Source organism: Tachypleus tridentatus, chromosome 12 (genome assembly GCF_004210375.1).
Source record: "Tachypleus tridentatus isolate NWPU-2018 chromosome 12, ASM421037v1, whole genome shotgun sequence".
Lineage (NCBI taxonomy): Eukaryota > Metazoa > Arthropoda > Merostomata > Xiphosura > Limulidae > Tachypleus > Tachypleus tridentatus.
In genome coordinates, this window is record NC_134836.1 from 54,181,507 (window position 1) to 54,199,155 (window position 17,649).

The 17,649-nt window shown below is 35.7% G+C and overlaps 1 protein-coding gene across 1 annotated transcript in view; it reads right to left on the bottom strand.

The window, feature by feature from the left end:
- Positions 1-17,129, bottom strand: part of LOC143233354 (POU domain, class 2, transcription factor 1-like) — a 43,064-nt gene extending 25,935 nt beyond the window's left edge. The window contains exon 1 of the mRNA XM_076469527.1: positions 16,743-17,129. Coding sequence (XP_076325642.1) covers positions 16,743-16,854 — 112 coding nt within the window. The 5' untranslated portion in view covers positions 16,855-17,129. The remainder of the gene's footprint in view (positions 1-16,742) is intronic.
- Positions 17,130-17,649: the final 520 nt, after the last annotated feature.

A 17,649-nucleotide genomic window follows, 5' to 3' on the forward strand; every position in this document is an offset into this window, starting at 1 on the left:
AATGTTTGTTTCTCAGGAACAGTCTATGTGGACAACATCTTGCAGGAACTATTCTGTGATTTCCAAATGTTTGTTTCTCAGGAACAGTCTATGTGGACAACATTTTGCAGAAACTATTCTGTGATTTCCAAATGTTTGTTTCTCAGGAATAGTATATGTGGACAACATCTTGCAGGAACTATTCTGTGATTTCCAAATGTTTGTTTCTCAGGTACAGTCTATGTAGATAACATCTTGCAGGAACTATTCTGTAATTTCCAAATGTTTGTTTCTCAGGAACAGTCTATGTGGACAACATCTTGCAGGAACTATTCTGTGATTTCCAAATGTTTGTTTCTCAGGAACAGTCTATGTGGACAACATCTTGCAGGAATTATTCTGTGATTTCCAAATGTTTGTTTATCAGGAACAGTCTATGTGGACAACATTTTGCAGAAACTATTCTGTGATTTCCAAATGTTTGTTTCTCAGGAATAGTATATGTGGACAACATCTTGCAGGAACTATTCTGTGATTTCCAAATGTTTGTTTATCAGGAACAGTCTATGTGGACAACATTTGGAGAAACTATTCTGTGATTTCCAAATGTTTGTTTCTCAGGAATAGTATATGTGGACAACATATTTTGGAAATTCATGTTTCTACAGCAACGGCTATTAATTTGATTTGTCATATTGATTGCTAATGTGGCTAAGCTGGTTCCATGAAGTTCATTGTACTCGTGTTTTGCTGAGAAGTCATGTCTGGTTGCCTACATCCCAAATATCATTGGTGTATATTTTTGGCTATAACTTAATTTAGCTGGCTTGTAAGAAATAAAATCATATTTTCCTTTTAGAACCTGCCATTTTCTGGTATATATATATATTAAACATAAACTACTACAATATACTGCCATATCTCTATGATATGACACTTTTATATTCAACTATGCATTGACTGAAAGATATTGAAAAAATGGTGTTACATGTTGTGTTAACTGAGTTATTTGGTGTGTGGGTATGAACATGCTTACATTTATAACTGATCTAAAGGCAATATATTGAACATATATTGTAAGAAAACTTTAGAACATGTTACTTTGGTAGGTCTCCATTTTATGTGTCCCCCAGTGGATCAGGAGGAAGTCTGTAGGCTTATAAGCATAAATATCGGGTTTCGATACCTGTTCTGGATACAGTACAGAGAGCCCATTACGCAGCTTTGCACCTAACATCAAACACTATGTCATATAAAAATGATTAAAACGGTTATAAATTTGTTTTCACGATTTTTAGACGGTTATTAAGTTCATAAGTTAATTGGACAACCTAGGTGACAGGTTTTTGAACATTTATATCATAACTAAAGGAATTGTCATTATACATGTCTGCTGGTTTAGTTGTCGTGTTTAACAACGCTGAAAAGAACACGTGCGCTTCTTTAGAAATATATGTAATGGTTTGGTTGTTTTTGAATTTCCCGCAAAGCTACACGAGGGCTATCTGCACTAGCCTTCCTTAATTTAGCAGTGTAAGACTAGAGGGAAGGCAGCTAGTCATTACCACTCACCGCCAACTCTTCGCCTACTCTTTTACCATCGAATAGTGGGATTCACCGTAACATTATAACGCCCCACGGCTGAAAGGGTGAGCATGTTTGGTGCGATGGGGATTCGAACCCGCGACCCTCAGATTACGAGTCGAACGCCTTAACCCACCTGGCCATGCCGGGCCTTATGTAATGGAAATTATGAAATTTCTGAATGGTTTAGTGCTTTCATAACAAAGTTAAATATTTAAGTTAATTTAAACATAACTGATAACTAACTAGTAGCTAGCAATGACGTAAAAATAGTATAACTGAATATTAAATTTGGATGTTATTTGCCTTTGTGTTTCTGCTTTTTACGTCTACACTGGCCTCAATCTTACAAAATCTGTCATCTAACAGTTATTAGAGACATAATTAAAGGAAAAATAAGCCTACCAAGGAGAATTTGAACAATACAGTTTCAGCAGTATATATATATTTTTGGATAAGACAGAAAGCTCTAAAGGAAGGAGGTACCACGAAACGTATATTGTAATATCCCAGGGTTCAGACAGGTCGTTTTGCTGCGTGACAAGCCTTACATGGTAGTAGAAGACAGAAAGAACAATCACGTACGTGGAAAGCTGAGAATAGCCCTTCAAGTACGTAGACAAGACTTATCTCAGATTGGCTAATTTTAAGAAGCAATAGTTACTTAAGGAAAGAAAAGGAAGTCCTTCTGCTTGAACATTGAAACATGAAAACTTCCGCTCAAATAATTACTTCCATATATTGCAACTTGCTCTCAAATTGAAAAATAAGAGAATGTTTGTTTGTTTGTTTTGGAATTTCACACAAAGCTAATCGAGGGCTATCTGCGCTAGCCGTCCCTAATTTAGCAGTGTAAGACTAGAGGGAAGGCAGCTAGTTATCACCACCCATCGCCAACTCTTGGGCTACTCTTTTACCAACGAATAGTGGGATTGACCGTCACATTATAACGCCCCCACGGCTGAGAACTCGCGACCCTCGGATTACGAGTCGAGTTCCTTAACCACGTGGCCAGGCCGGGGCTCATTTAACAAAGTTCATTAATATGATGCTCACTGAATATAGTTTTTAATCGTAACATTGTGATCTCTGTTTTATTTTACATTGAGATCTACAAATGTTATTTACTAAACACCTTCCTCATGAACTAGGCGTTACGTTGGATGGTTTATAACGTTAGAACTCGGTGTTTGATATGCCTTATAGGCACAGTACAGATTGCATGATCCGCAGCTTTGCGGTTTTCAACAACAGACGTTTAGTATTCATTGGTCTGAAACAATGTGTTTAATAGAATAGTGTGTGTTGAGTAAAACAAATTACCAACCAGATTTCTACCGTTACTCTACAGATTTAGGTTATAAAATTCGCTGTGGATAGGACCAGAAGAAATTGCACTAAAGTTTCTTCACAGACAATTGGCTGTTACTGGAATGCTAAATCCAGGATCTGCCAAAACTTACTGTTTGTCTGGACACGTCCAGGTACTGAATCATCAATAATTTACTCCTGCATGAGAAGAGGAGAGAGATTACAGTTGGCCATAATCCCCCGTCCACTCTTTTCTTAATACCCTACATATGGATGACTGTACTGGCAGGCTTCATAAAATACTGCTGGTCATAAACTGACCATTTTCCATCTTTCAGCCTCTAGAGCTTTCGCTGTCTCAAGATCACAACCAACCTGGGTATCGCTGATAGCAACAACCATTCTTTTCGAACTACTTGAAAAGTCGAGATAATCTCGCCGTTCAAGTTGGCAAGAAGGAAATCGGCACAAGTATCGATTCTTTGTGGCACAAGCTCATCAGGACGTGCCCTGTTATGAGAACTAGCTAGTCTCCACCAAATGATTTCCTCTTCAAATCTGGTACAACACATGTGATGAATCTACAAAGATAAAATTAACCACGAAAAAAAAAAAACAAACGAAAAACGGTAAACTGAGACACCAGCGTCACATCCTGAATAGCACGTGGTGAAAAAAGTGGCATATTTTAAAGTATTTTGTTCGCTTGAATTTTTTATATTTCTGTTACACGTGGATTCAACATATTTGTTTAATTAATGTTACATAACGTTATTTGCACAAAACTCCATTAACTTCTAACGCAGGAATATTGCTGTCTTATAAAATCTACTCACTTGCCACAATTACGAATTGTTAGAAGATTAAAAAAACTGAATAAATTTCTGTGTTGCAAAGGTAAAGTAAAAAAACAACAACAATATGTGTGTTCTAACAATACGAAACCAAAAGTATTTATTAATAATATATAACAATTCTGTACGTACTGTATGTCCTAAGCCCAGCATGGCCATGAGGGTTAAGGCGTTCGAGTTGTAATGTAAGGGTCGTGTGTTCGAATTCCCGTCACACCAAAAATGCTCACCATTTTAGCCGTGGGGGCGTTATAATGTGACAGTCAATCCCACTATTCGTTGGTAAAAGAGCAGCCAAGAGTTGGCGGAGGGTGGTGATGACTAGCTGCCTTCCCTCTAGTCTTACACTGCTAAATTAGGGACGGGTAGCACAGATATCACTCGTGTAGCTTTGCGCGAAATTCAAAACAAACCAAATCGATATATTAATAAATACGTTTGTTTTCGTATTGTTAGAACACACCTTATTATCCTTCCGTTACTGGTACATACAGTTTATTTGTTTGAATTTCGCGGAAAGCTACACGAGGGATATCGACGCTAGCCGTCTCTAGGTTTGCAGTTTAAGACTAGATGAAAGGCAGCTAGTCATCACTACCCACCGCCAACTCTTGGGCTACTCTTTTACCAACAAATAGCAGAATTGACCATCACATTATAGCGCCCCCACGAGTGATAGGGCGAGCAAGTTTGGTGTTACGGGAATTCGATCCCGCGACCTTCAGATTACGAGTCGAATGCGTTATTCACCTGACCATGCCGGGCCTATTAACATATATAATTCTTTACTTGCTGGGTGCACCAGAAACGCCAAAGTAATACGAGTATGTTAACTACATTGCAATATGGAATAATGAAACCTACAAATTATTACACAACTGGGCACAAGCTAGTCAATATGTAATGAAAGACTGACGGTTATTCATATATTTCTATAGGTTGCTTATTCCATAAAATATGTAATAATCATTACTTATGGTAGATCGTATAATTTGTTCCAAATACGTTACGCTCGGTATCTAACCTACTGACCACAGTTCAAATACTTTAAGTTTGTTACCTTTATGAAACTAGGCGCAATATACTTTCTTCTTGATCATTTTGTCCATAAAATGTACTTTCATCGTTTATGAAACTATAAACAATGTAATTAAACCTAAAATTTCTAACACTTAAACCAGCGCAGTATGACTAGCTTTACTAACAATAGATGGCGCGCTATTCCTAGGAAGATACGATATTTGGATTTTCAAAATTGTTGTTTTAGCGGACTTAAGCATTAATACGTAATTTTGGCATATTAAATTGGAAAATCTTATAACATATAACACAAAAATCATATTTACCAGCATTGACAAGAAGTTTGTTTGACTGAGAAATACAACTAAAATATTAAATTGAACTACGTAATACCTCCATCAATCTAGACAGTAGAAAATGGAACATCATAAACTGAATCAATACAATAACCAATCAATACTGAAGTTATATTGGCTCAAAGCAGAGCAATACATTGTTCAATTTCTCAGAATTTTCTGAAACGTATAAGAAAAACAACATCTCAAAGTGAATTTTTTTTATTATTAAACTTGGAAAGATGTATTTCTGAAGGATGCTTGCCAAACCTTAAAGCAAAAAGTAATTACCCTCTGCCATGTCCAAAAGCGAAATTACCAATAGCACAAAAAACTGTAGCCAATGAAACAAGAAAAACTTATTATGAGTTCAAAGACAATGATTTAATGTTTAGTTGTCAATCAAAACAAGCATTTACATCTGTAAATGTAAGTACTGTAAGCTACGACATTATCTTTATAACAACTTATAAATGATGGTAGTCAACTACAAATAAATATGCTAATCTTTTATTTCACGTACATAGATAAATTTCTGAGAAGAAGAGCAGTGGAATGCACGTGCAAGTCCATATTGAGTTTTTAAAGGTACACAAATTTCCAGAATTAGAATTTTCTAGGGGAAGATCTCTTTCAAATTCTAATTACCTCCTAAAATATTAAACATTCTAATGTTCGTATTGTTTCAGAAAATCTAACTTATTTCAAAGTTTATTGCAAATAATTAAGAATTGGGCTTTTCTTGGAAAATCTCCGACTATCGATAGTTATTAGATTTATTAAGTAAATATATATATTATTAATTAATTTTATTAAGCTATTTTAAGTTTAGTACACTAGACTGTCTCTAACAAATTCTTAATTTTTTTAGTTTCGCAGTAAAAAAGAAATACGATTTAAACGCGTAAAAAATTATACATCGGGGCAATAATTTCCGAGGTTTCTCAGCACAAAACCTCACAAAATAACTATACAGTTTTGGAAGGCCTGTCATCAGATGGTTAGACCTACAAACTTCTGTTATACAAGTCTCTTCAATTTCCTCTTGTTCTATAACAGTAGCTAATAAAAAATACAAGAATTACAAAAACAAAACAAGAATTATAAAAAAAGTGTGAAACTCCACGTATTCAGAAAATTAAATACTGTTAACACTAAATGACACAGCTTAATGGTTAAAACCACAAATAATTTTGTTGCAGGTTTAACGCAAGGGATGGCCGACAGGAACGTTTATGTATGTGAAATAGCATGTTTCATTTGTTAAAATGCCTTACAGCAGTAAGAATTATATAATAAATTATTATGAGAGATTTGAAATAATAAATTATGAAACATCTGAATTATACAAAAGAGTCAGAACTATAAAAGCCAAATTTGTTTTTTTTAAATAAATGAGGAGAGAGGGGGTAGATGTTACAGCTAAAAATACCATTGTTGCTTAGCCCTAACACAACGTTTAATGAAAGTTAACTAACGAACAAACTCATGAAGAGTAAGATAAATACATAAAAAAAACTTGTTTAAAGAGTACATTGGGTTGTTTGACAGAACGAGGAATATCTCTAGAAGTTATACGTAGTTGGGTTTTTATCTACCTTACGCTTTGTGTTTCTCCAAAGTCAAAATAAATTTGGGAAGAGAACGAAAAGCGACTGTCCAGTCGCTAAGTTAATTAGAGAAAGAAATTTCAAATGCCTAGGAATGTCGTCATACATCAGGTAAGAGGAAATTAAGGAAACGATTAATAGTGAGTGGACTTGATTGTCAGTTCCACAGATTGTAGTGCTTGAAAATAGTGTAGTTTTTGATACCATACATATGGAGAGATAGATATTCACATGTACAGTTACGGCGAAAGGAAAAACTTAGCAATAGGCGCTCGATCTATTTAAAATATTGCATTAGTTATCGCTCTTAAGACTTGGATTTCTAATAGGCATTGTACGTTATACGTGGCAATTATAAACTGTTCAAGCAATTAACTAAATACTATACATATTACGAGAAAAACAAACACGATTTTTAATGTAGATGGTCACAAAATATTTTATATTAAAAAAATTGAGCGTGCAGCAGTTGATCAAACATTTCCAGCCATATATTCAACACACTTTTTTTTTCTGTAATATATTTGGTTTCTTCTTATTAGCACAGTCTTGTACACTTAATACTACCCTCCCCTCCCCTCCATCAGTGAAAACTCGAACATAACTCGCCCATACTTAAATTCAGATTAAATACACGTATATATCTAACGGGTACTTGATTGTTAGGACTCGAGTCTGGTAACACAGACGTTTAGAAAACGTTTAACGATACACAATAAATATTCAAAACGAGACTGTTCCCAGGCTACAAATACAAAAAACAAGTTTTATCAATGTATAAATATGAAGTACCGGGAGACTGGGGACAGTTTACGTGTTGTGACGTGTAACTGCGTCATCATCAAAGCGTTGTTTAAACGTACACAAATGTTGTCTTAATCTGAAATTGAGTGTAACAGCTATACGATAACATTGAGAGTAAAACTTGCAGGCATCGAAGTTATGACAAAACAGTATGTGCTTGAAGGTACTTATTTCGTTCTAAGTTAATTTTTTCGTCACGCACACAATGCATAAAAATATGTAACTCAAACACTAAGACAAAAAACACGAGCAAAGAACTGTATGACTGAAGGAGTCTCTTCCGGTTACAAGTGACTAGTTTACAACAGCCTCTTAATAAGGACTATATATTGACTGGGCTTTGATAAACCAATCTTATACAGTAACTGCAATCAAGAACTTTTAAGTAGGATTATTCTAATTAGTTGTTATTTATAGGGCAACAACAGACAGCTACAGTTGGGTGACCCAGAATACGATTAACTGGATTGAAAGGAACACTAATCTCTTCAACTGTATTAATAGTTGTGCGGTTCTAGTTCGAGAATAATTGAAGGAAATTCTCTATTTTGGGGATATTGTTTAGGAGATACTCTGTTTCGACGATACGTTATTTAACATGAAATTTTTCTTAGAGTGGTTCAAGGTTTGCTAAACTTTTGATTATTTTAAGTGTTTGCTATCTGAATTTCAGCGTACAAATATTTAATCGTTAACGCTGTTTGTTATTTAAATTTAGAATACATTAAAATTTGATATAACTTTTATATCTTAGATTAAAATTTGTCAAAAAGTTTGAACTTTAAATAATGGTAAGGAAGTATTAAATAAATATTATATATTGTGTTACTATAAAATTTCTTTACTTTTCTTGAAGTTAAAGACAATGCTATACAAAACGCTAACTTGCGCTGTCTACCACGGGTATCGAAACCCGGTTTCTAGCGTTGTAATTCCATAGCCATACCGTTGTGCTTGTTACTATACGTTAATATTCGAAATCTTTGCTTATATATATTAAATATATTGATAATTGTATTGGCAATTCACATTAGATCAGTGTGTGTGTGTGTTCTTATAGCAAAGTTACATCGAGCTATCTGCTGACTCCACTGAAGGGCCTTAGATCAGAATACCATTTATCGAACATCAGCCTTAATTAGCTATGCTGAACCACATTGAACAATACGACAAAAGTAGTATTTAGTTCATTTTCTTAAAATTGTGTTTGTTTTGCTTTTGAATTTTGCGAAAAGCTACACGAGAGCTATCTGCGCTAGTCGTCCCTAATTTAGCAGTGTAAGGCTAGAGGGAAGGCAGCTAGTCATCACCACCCACCGCCAACTCTTGAGCTACTCTTTTACCAACGAATAGTGGGATTGAGCGTAACATTATAACACCCTCGCGGTTGAAAGGGCGTGCATGTTTGGTGTGACAGAGATTCAAACCCTTGAACCTCAGATTACGAGCCGAGTGCCTAAACCACCTGGCCATGCTGGGCCTTCTTAGAATTTATGATAATTTTCATAATTTAATTGGGTGATAGATTTTCAAATTATTTTTCAATCATACATTTATTCCAATTAACAGAAAACAAGCGAATTCAATTGAATAGTATTAGAATTTGTTTGTTTTTTTCGCAGTCATTATACGGTGTTATAGGTGTATACAAAACTTCACGTGCTATGACGCGCTATTTACATCACCATCAACAACCACCAATTTCAAAATGTATTAACCAAGACGTGTTATGATCATCTGGGCAAGTTGTGATGCCTCATTTTCCTTACTTATAACGTCTTAAAATAAAAATAAAAACCTGATTCCAATTAGCGAGTTCACAGACAAACAAGTTTCACATACAGTTCCACTGTATTTTCAGAAGTTTCTCAGTATTTTCTTCTACTTATCGTATTGAGATTATAAATAGATTATATCAGGTATTCAAAGGAATTGTTATACTTGCAAAATAAAATACGGTCTTTTTTTTTTCTTACAATCCCAACACAGAAAATAGTTATTTTTTTCACGATCCCAGCATGGGAAATAGTCATTTTTCTACCAATTCCAATACAGGAAATCGTCATTTTTTTTACGATCTCACATAGAAAACAGTCATTTTTTAACGATTCCAATACAGGAAAGTATCACTTTTTATGATCCCAGCACAGGAAATAGTCATTTTTCTACCAATTCCAATACAGGAAATCGTCATTTTTTTTACGATCTCACACAGAAAACAGTCATTTTTTAACGATTCCAATACAGGAAATTATCATTTTTTATGATCCCAGCACAGGAAATAGTCATTTTTCTACCAATTCCAATACAGGAAATCGTCATTTTTTTTACGATCCCACACAGAAAACAGTCATTTTTTAACGATTCCAATACAGGAAATTATCACTTTTTATGATCCCAGCACAGGAAATAGTCATTTTTCTACCAATTCCAATACAGGAAATCGTCATTTTTTACGATCGTACTGAATATAATTTTGAACGTATAAGGAAGTGTACGGTAATCGCATTGTGCGTACATCACACTGTAATAATTTTACTTCTAATAATTTTACTTTCATATTAGTTCTACCACCGCTTTGACCTTTCGCAGCAGGTTGGTTATGTGGTCATCGCGATCTTCAGCATTAATGTAGATATATATACTTATGTTGGAGACTTATAATGCTGTCGCGTGCATTTGACTAGTTGACAGAGAGAAACTGCGTGGTTACCGTATCTTTGGCTGTACGTTCAATTAGACGAAACATTTCAGTTACATTATATAATAAACTGATGTTATCTAGTTTTGGTCAAAAGTAAAAGTTTTGATTAATTCAAAAATAATATTACAGTTCTATATAAGGAAAACTAAAGCATGTGACGTCAACAGCTAAAAACACTTTAAACCGAAACAAAAATCAGCGTAAAAATACTTTTCCACGTGAAAACTCCCCTGGTTGGCAAATAACCTTCATATAATATTATTGTATATTTAAACATTTAATACTTTTACACAGTATAACATTTTTAACTACTTAAAAATCAACATTAATATTGCACACGCATGCGCAATCACCTGTCTACTTTTCAAATTCTGGTTTAAAAAAAATATATTCCCCACCCTCGAGTGCAAATTTCGTAAACAAGCTAAAGCATTCGGAATTTCTTTTTAACCAAACTACGAGTATCTATCCAGTGAAGTGATAAAAGTAAAATGTATGATAGGCGAATAAATAAATAAACTAGAAGACCGACTTTTGGTTAGGCAGACAAATAGATAAATGACCTGATTGACGAGTTTCAGATGAAACCTTTATAAATTGTATAAAGTTGAGCTCTCTCCTGTACATGACAGGCATTAAGATGTATATATGCCACCAAAATATCAGGAAGAACAAAACAGCTGCAGGAAAAATGCAAAGAGACTCAACCAAACACCTCGTTAGTGTCCAAAGCTTGTCTGAGACGCCTCAATAATACTGTTGAACATGGTAGTATCCAAGCTGGCTGCCTCATTCAACGCATCCGCTGGTATATACTTAATGCATTGCAGATTTAAAGGCTGCAAACTAGAAGCGACTGAACAGCAATGAAGCCCTCACTGCTTCTATTTTCCACACCAACCTGTATGAATTGCAAAATGTGAACCTAATCCGGGAAATAAATGTGATGGTTTGGCATTTCTGCTGGATGAGCAAAAACTCTTTGGGGGAAGGAAATATATATATATATATATAAAAAAAAACTCCTTGTAGAGAAAACCGATCTTTTTAGGTGACAAGGTGTCCCCAGTAAACATTCACATGCATATACATTGACATAAAAATGCATGCAGTATAGTTTAGGAAAACAAACAATTAAAAGATGTAAAATCATATTATAATAACCACATATATTTTCACAATGTATCAGTATTCTAATTGTTTTATATATATTCCAACAGTTAGAAACTCTTAATGGGTGCACACTAATTTTGCACTAAGTACGGTGTTTATCCATATCATTTACACTAATGTGCATTTTTGTTTTACAAAAACTGCGCATTCTCGTAGGTTTACTCAATTTGAAGCATTTAAGTTAAATAATGAAATATTTAACTTAATATAATATAACTTATAATAAGCATTTATCATAATGAAATATGTACAAAAATACTCGTTTAACAGACAAAATGGTTCAATTCTACAGCTAAAAATATTATTTTCTTCTTGTATTTCTTGTTAAACATAAACTTACACAGTGAAATATCTGTGCTATCCCCACCACCAATATCGAAACTCAAATTTTAGCATTATAAACCATCAGACTTACCGCTGATCCATCGGAAGCAGCTAAAAATGTGCTGTTATTTCAGCATCACTGATTCTTCACGGAACATCGAAGTAAAGATGCAAATACGCTATAAAAGTATGTCTTTTACAAGTATGAGAGAATTAAACACTGAACTGTCTTTATAAGGCCTGGCATGGCCAGGTGGGTTAAGGCGTTCGACTCGTAATCTGAGGGTCGCACCAAACATGCTCGCCCTTTCAGGCGTGGGGGTGTCATAATGTGATCTTCAGTCCCACTATTCGTTGCTAAAAGAGTAGCCCAAGAGTTGGCGGTGGGTGGTGATGACTAGCTGCCTTCCCTCTGGTCTTACACTGCTAAATTAGGAACGGCTAGCGCAGACAGCACTCGAGTAGCTTTGCGTGATATTCAAAACAAAGAAACTGACTTTTTAAAAACGACAGTAAAAGTGTGTATTAGTAAGTACAAGATTTACTTTTAATGTATCTGTATGAATAATCTGATAATATTCATATAACAAAGGATTTCAACTTTTTTATCATTATTATTTTTTTCTAAATCCATATTTTCTCATGTCAGGATTAATAGTAAATTACACTTTGAAGATTTTAGTCGCGGCATAGTGTCTCATAAACGGAACTGTCTTTTTTTGTCAAGTACATACTTTAAGTCCGGCATGGCCAGGTGGTCAAGGCACTCGACTCCTAATCCGAGGGTCGCGGGTTCGAATCCCAGTCACACCAAATATGCTCACCCTTTCAGGTGTTATAACGTTACGGTTAATCCCACTATTCGTTGGTAAAAGAGTAGCTCAAGAGTTGGCGGTGGGTAGTGATGACTAGCTGCTTTCCCTTTAGTCTTAAACTACTAAATTAAGGACGGCTAGAGCAGGTAGCCCTCATGTAGCTTTGCGCGAAATTCAAACGAAACCAAACCACGACATACTTTTAACGCGTAACTCCGCCATCTCTTGACTGATTTGGGATCTAATTAAAGTTTCAAACACTTTCGATTAATGCATTTGACCACGTCTAAAGCCTCAGATTATGTTACTCTAATCCTGCCTAAAATAATTTCAATCTGAGCTTAGGTTATAAGAGATTCTGATGAATAATATAATCGAATCGGGTATACGCGGCTATTAAGAATTCCCTTTTAGTTAAATATGGACTAAGTTACAAGTTTAAAAATTAATTCTCTTTCTTATCACAAATTATTGATTTGAAATATATGCCAAACTTGTCAGCTTATACAAAATGTTTGTTTCAATATCCACTCTTGCGTGTTTATATTGTAAAAAAGAGTGATTAAAGATATCTTTCCTCTGACCTCGTCATTTTCATTGTTCATTATTCTACCTTGTACTATAAAACGTTTACTTGCATTAGGTATAACAAACCTGTATTAACCCAGACGCAAGCTATGTCTGTTTGTTTTTTTTTGTTTTTGGAATTTCACACAAAGCTACTCGAGGGCTATCTGAGCTAGCCGTTCCTAATTTAGCAGTGTAAGACTAGAGGGAAGGCAGCTAGTCATCACCACCCACCACCAACTCTTGGGCCACTCGACAAATAGTGGGATTGACCGTCACATTATAACGCCCCCCACGGCTGGGAGGGCGAGCATGTTTAGCGCGACGTGGGCGCGTACCCGCAACCCTCGGATTACGAGTCGCACGCCTTACGCGCTCGGCCATGCCAGGCCTCAAGCCATGTCACTGAGAATTGATACATAATCAATTCGAAATTGTAGTTTTTATATCATCAATTACCCCAGTGGCACAGCTCTATGCCTGTGGGCTAACGATGCTAGAAAGCAGGTTTTGATACCAGTGGTGGCCCGGCATGGCCAGGTGGGTTAAGGCGTTCGATTCGTAATCTGAGAGTCGCGGGTTCGAATCCCAGTCGCACCAAACATGCTCGCCCTTTCAGCCGTGGGGGCGTTTTATGTGACGGTCAGTCCCACAATTCGTTGGTAACATAGTAGCTCAAGAGTTGGTGGTGAGGTTTATTTGCCTTCCATCTACTCTTACACTGCTAAATTAGGGACGACAAATGCGGATAGCCTTCGTGTAGCTTTGCGCGAAATTCAAACCAAAACAAAAGCTAAATGCTTAGTTGTTTTTTACCGTATTTTTTTTCTTTATAAGTAATACATACTTTTGGAATCAAAACAAGAATAATAAATATTCCAAAGTCTTACGAAAGTTAAAAAAAAATTCAAGTACACTTTGAAAAATTATTCGGAAGAAATTCTAACCTTGAACAACTATTCAAAAAACGTGTATGGAATTGATATGTTCGTCGTAGTTACTTGTATTTAATCTCAACATCGAACAAAATTGTTATATTTCATCAAGCCATTTCAACTATTAATATTTCAAGTTAAACAAAATAGTAAAATGTGCCACACATCAATTTACGAATCATTGTTTGAGAAAATTGGCTGTCTGTCGGTTTACAAATAGCGAACAACTCTACCGATTGTTATCCTAAACCTTGCACATACCATTAGACCCCTCTTGGAGTGACCTAGAGGGGTCTGCGATTAGATCTGACCTCTATATCCCTCAAAGGGGCACTTTTTCTTTTCTATACGTTGAATGTGTACACCATATATTATTAAATTGGTTATAAAATTAATATACTGAAGAGAGCGAATAGATACTGTTTGTAACTTCGCGAGTGTGAAGTTAGTTTCGAGTGTAATAGGTGGTTCTTTTATAAATATTTCCTTATATGGTTTCTCTATTGTAAACTTTCAGATATACACGTAAGCACCGTGAAACAAAAATTAAACTTAGTGTGGCGTGCTTTTCTAGTATCATTATCTTACGAGACAGAAGTTGTGGATGTAAGGTCCACGGTTCGAGACATCAATATAAGCAGACGTAGGTGTTATAAAAGGTTTGTTTGTTTTAGAGCAAATGCACAGTCACTGCCGGGATACAAACCTTGGATTTTACGGTTATAAGTCTGTAAATTCACCGCTGCTCCATGTGGGAACATTTTATAAAGGGGACATTCAATCCGGGTATTCGATTAAGATTACTAAATTATGCGTGCTTATAATAAGTTTCCTTCATTTTGATTGCTAGTTCAAAATCAGGAAGAGCTATACCAAAACTGCAAAGTCTGTGGCAATATTGCTCAGTAAATATGTCGCATACATAAATTATAAACGGAAACCACATTTCGCTCAAAGCTACTCTTACAGATGCACAAAATAAGAAATAACTGGTTTTTCTTCCATTCCCAACGTCCACTACAAATATATATAAATATATATATTATCTTTTCCCAGCCCGAACTTCAAAGAAACGTATATTCTATCTTCTCACTCAAATTTCAAGTAAACACAAATCACTGGTGTCTTCCTTGCATTCAACGAAACAACAATAATAAACTATTACACCGCCTGCATAGTTTTTGTTAACTTGAAAGTAACAGTTGTTTACATAGGAAAAAAGTTTGATTTGGGTTGAATTTCGCACAAAGCTACTCGAGGGCTATCTGCGCTAACCGTCCATAATTTAGCAGTGTAAGACTAGAGAGAAGACATCTAGTCATCACCACCCACCGCCAACACTTGGGCTACTCTTTTACCAACGAATAGTGGGATTGATAGTCACATTATAACGCCCCCCACGGCTGAAAGGACGAGCATGTTTGGTGTGACGGGGAAGGAAAAAAGTACGCTGAATCCAAAAATTACTAGTTTTTTAGTATTAGGTCAGGTTTTTCCCACAAAAGCAGGAAGACGGAATTACAAATTTCATTTATTTTTTTTATAATTAATTATACTATATTCATATTTTCAATAAATTAATTATATTTTAATAACTGTTATACTTTCATATTAATTATACTTTTAGTAATAACTAGTTTGTTTTGTTCTGTTTTTCAGATTGAATTTTGAAATTTAATTGTAATAAGTATACTGTATCGTAGAAAGTACAGGTATAATCATATAGAATTCTATATACTGTCAATATGTTTCCTTGTACATAGTTTCATTTAGGAATATGCACCTCTATTTCATCATATTTAATTCATATATTCTAACCGGTTTGTGGCAGAGGTAATCAGTCATCATGCTACGATGGAAATTTATTACACTAGTAAATTTTTTAAATGTAATTTGTGAAATATTCAGACCTGATAGAGTTAAAAGGATGTCATTTCCGAATTCAGGGCCATCGAATTAACTGTAACCAGGTCTTAAAACAAAATCAGCGGGAAAAAGGTTTCCAGATGCAGGCTGGTGTTATCTTTCCCCACTGTTTCTTATTATCAAAACGGAGAGAGAAGATGCTTTCCTGTATCATGACGTCAAGAAATGCAATTTTAAGTACGAAATTTCATAGCTCACATTGCATCACGATGTCTACATTCACAAACCTAAAGTAATCAAGAGAATTGTTATCTTCCTTCATTAACCTGGGATACAAAATACGTTTTTTGATAACCACATTTCTCCTTGTTAAAACCATAAAATATCCGAGTTTATTCTCGGCTTTCCATCTTCCAATATTGTTGTTCATTTATGTTTCACCCGAACTATATCAAAGCCCCGTACTTCCTTTAATTGCTAAGAAACCTGCTGGACAATGGTCATCTTAAATACCTTCCTTTCTAATGGCATTTGAAGACTAATCGCAGTTTCATCGATCGGCTTAGCCTCCAAATCCCACGAGAAGATGGGTCACCCTCCGGCTAGTTCTTAAATTGTTTTGGGTGCATATAGAAAAGAACCGATCGCAAATCAGCGGGGATATCGTAGTGGTGAGAAATCGATAAAATAAGCGTCTGACTTTACAAACTAGCAGATGTCTGTGTGTGTTTGTGTAAGACTTTAACGTAAGAGCAACTTTTTTAAACACAGTTCGTAATAACACTTACTAAACTGCACCACATAATTATTTAAGATAGCTAGTTAGATATCACCCAGTACAAATTAATAATGAGACTTTACCTGGAGGCATCTTTGACAAGTTGAAAGTGACAGGAGGCGGGCAAGGTTGACCAGGTCCGAACTTACTGGCCCAAAGTAACGGGAGGAAAGAGTGCACGTTTACACTGTCCATCGTTGACCGCAGTTCAACTGGTCACTAGATACTACAATGAAATGTCACGAAGAAAAGGTTTTCATGAAATATGATAAAGGTCAGTGAGTAGACGTTGATTGGCGAAGTAGTCCCTCGTGACTACTGGCTGACCGTCGGGCGTTGTGGATGTTCGAGATGGCTGCCTTTTGAATGGAATGACGGAGATCAGAGTGAAAGACAGCGGTGATGTTGAATATGGACTGCCGGAACGGCTCTTCTGTCCGCCGATTATCAATCTGGTTCTTCGTTGACAGAAGCTACCAAGAGGAAAAAACGAGTTAGGTGAACAACTAGTTAAGCCTACTACGTTTGACAGTCTTTGGCGTCAGCTGTATGCTGTTGACGACTTCGTGAGGAGTGTTGGACGTTAACAATATTCGTTAGACTGGACGAGGGCGACAGAGCTAACGTGAACTTCATAAAGTTATGTAGTTTTAGAATAAGCTTGAATTATTTACTTTTAGACAAGAAAAAAATTCACTTCAATTCCATTCTACTCTTCTGTTTATCCGATCAGCTGAGCAAAAAAGTCAGGTAGAAATTTGAGATTCAAATTTATAGTTTTTACTACCTAGATGAGGTCTTTAGGAACTTTAAAACGTAAGGCAATGAACAATGAGGTAGCGATGATCAACTGAAAGCAGTTACGGCGTCACATTAGAGAAGAGAACGCCGCATTATTTGCCAACACGTCTATACGTAACACGAGGCCGCACGCGTCAAACACGTATTCCTCCACACATCTAATCACCAGTCCACGCGAACAGCATGCAA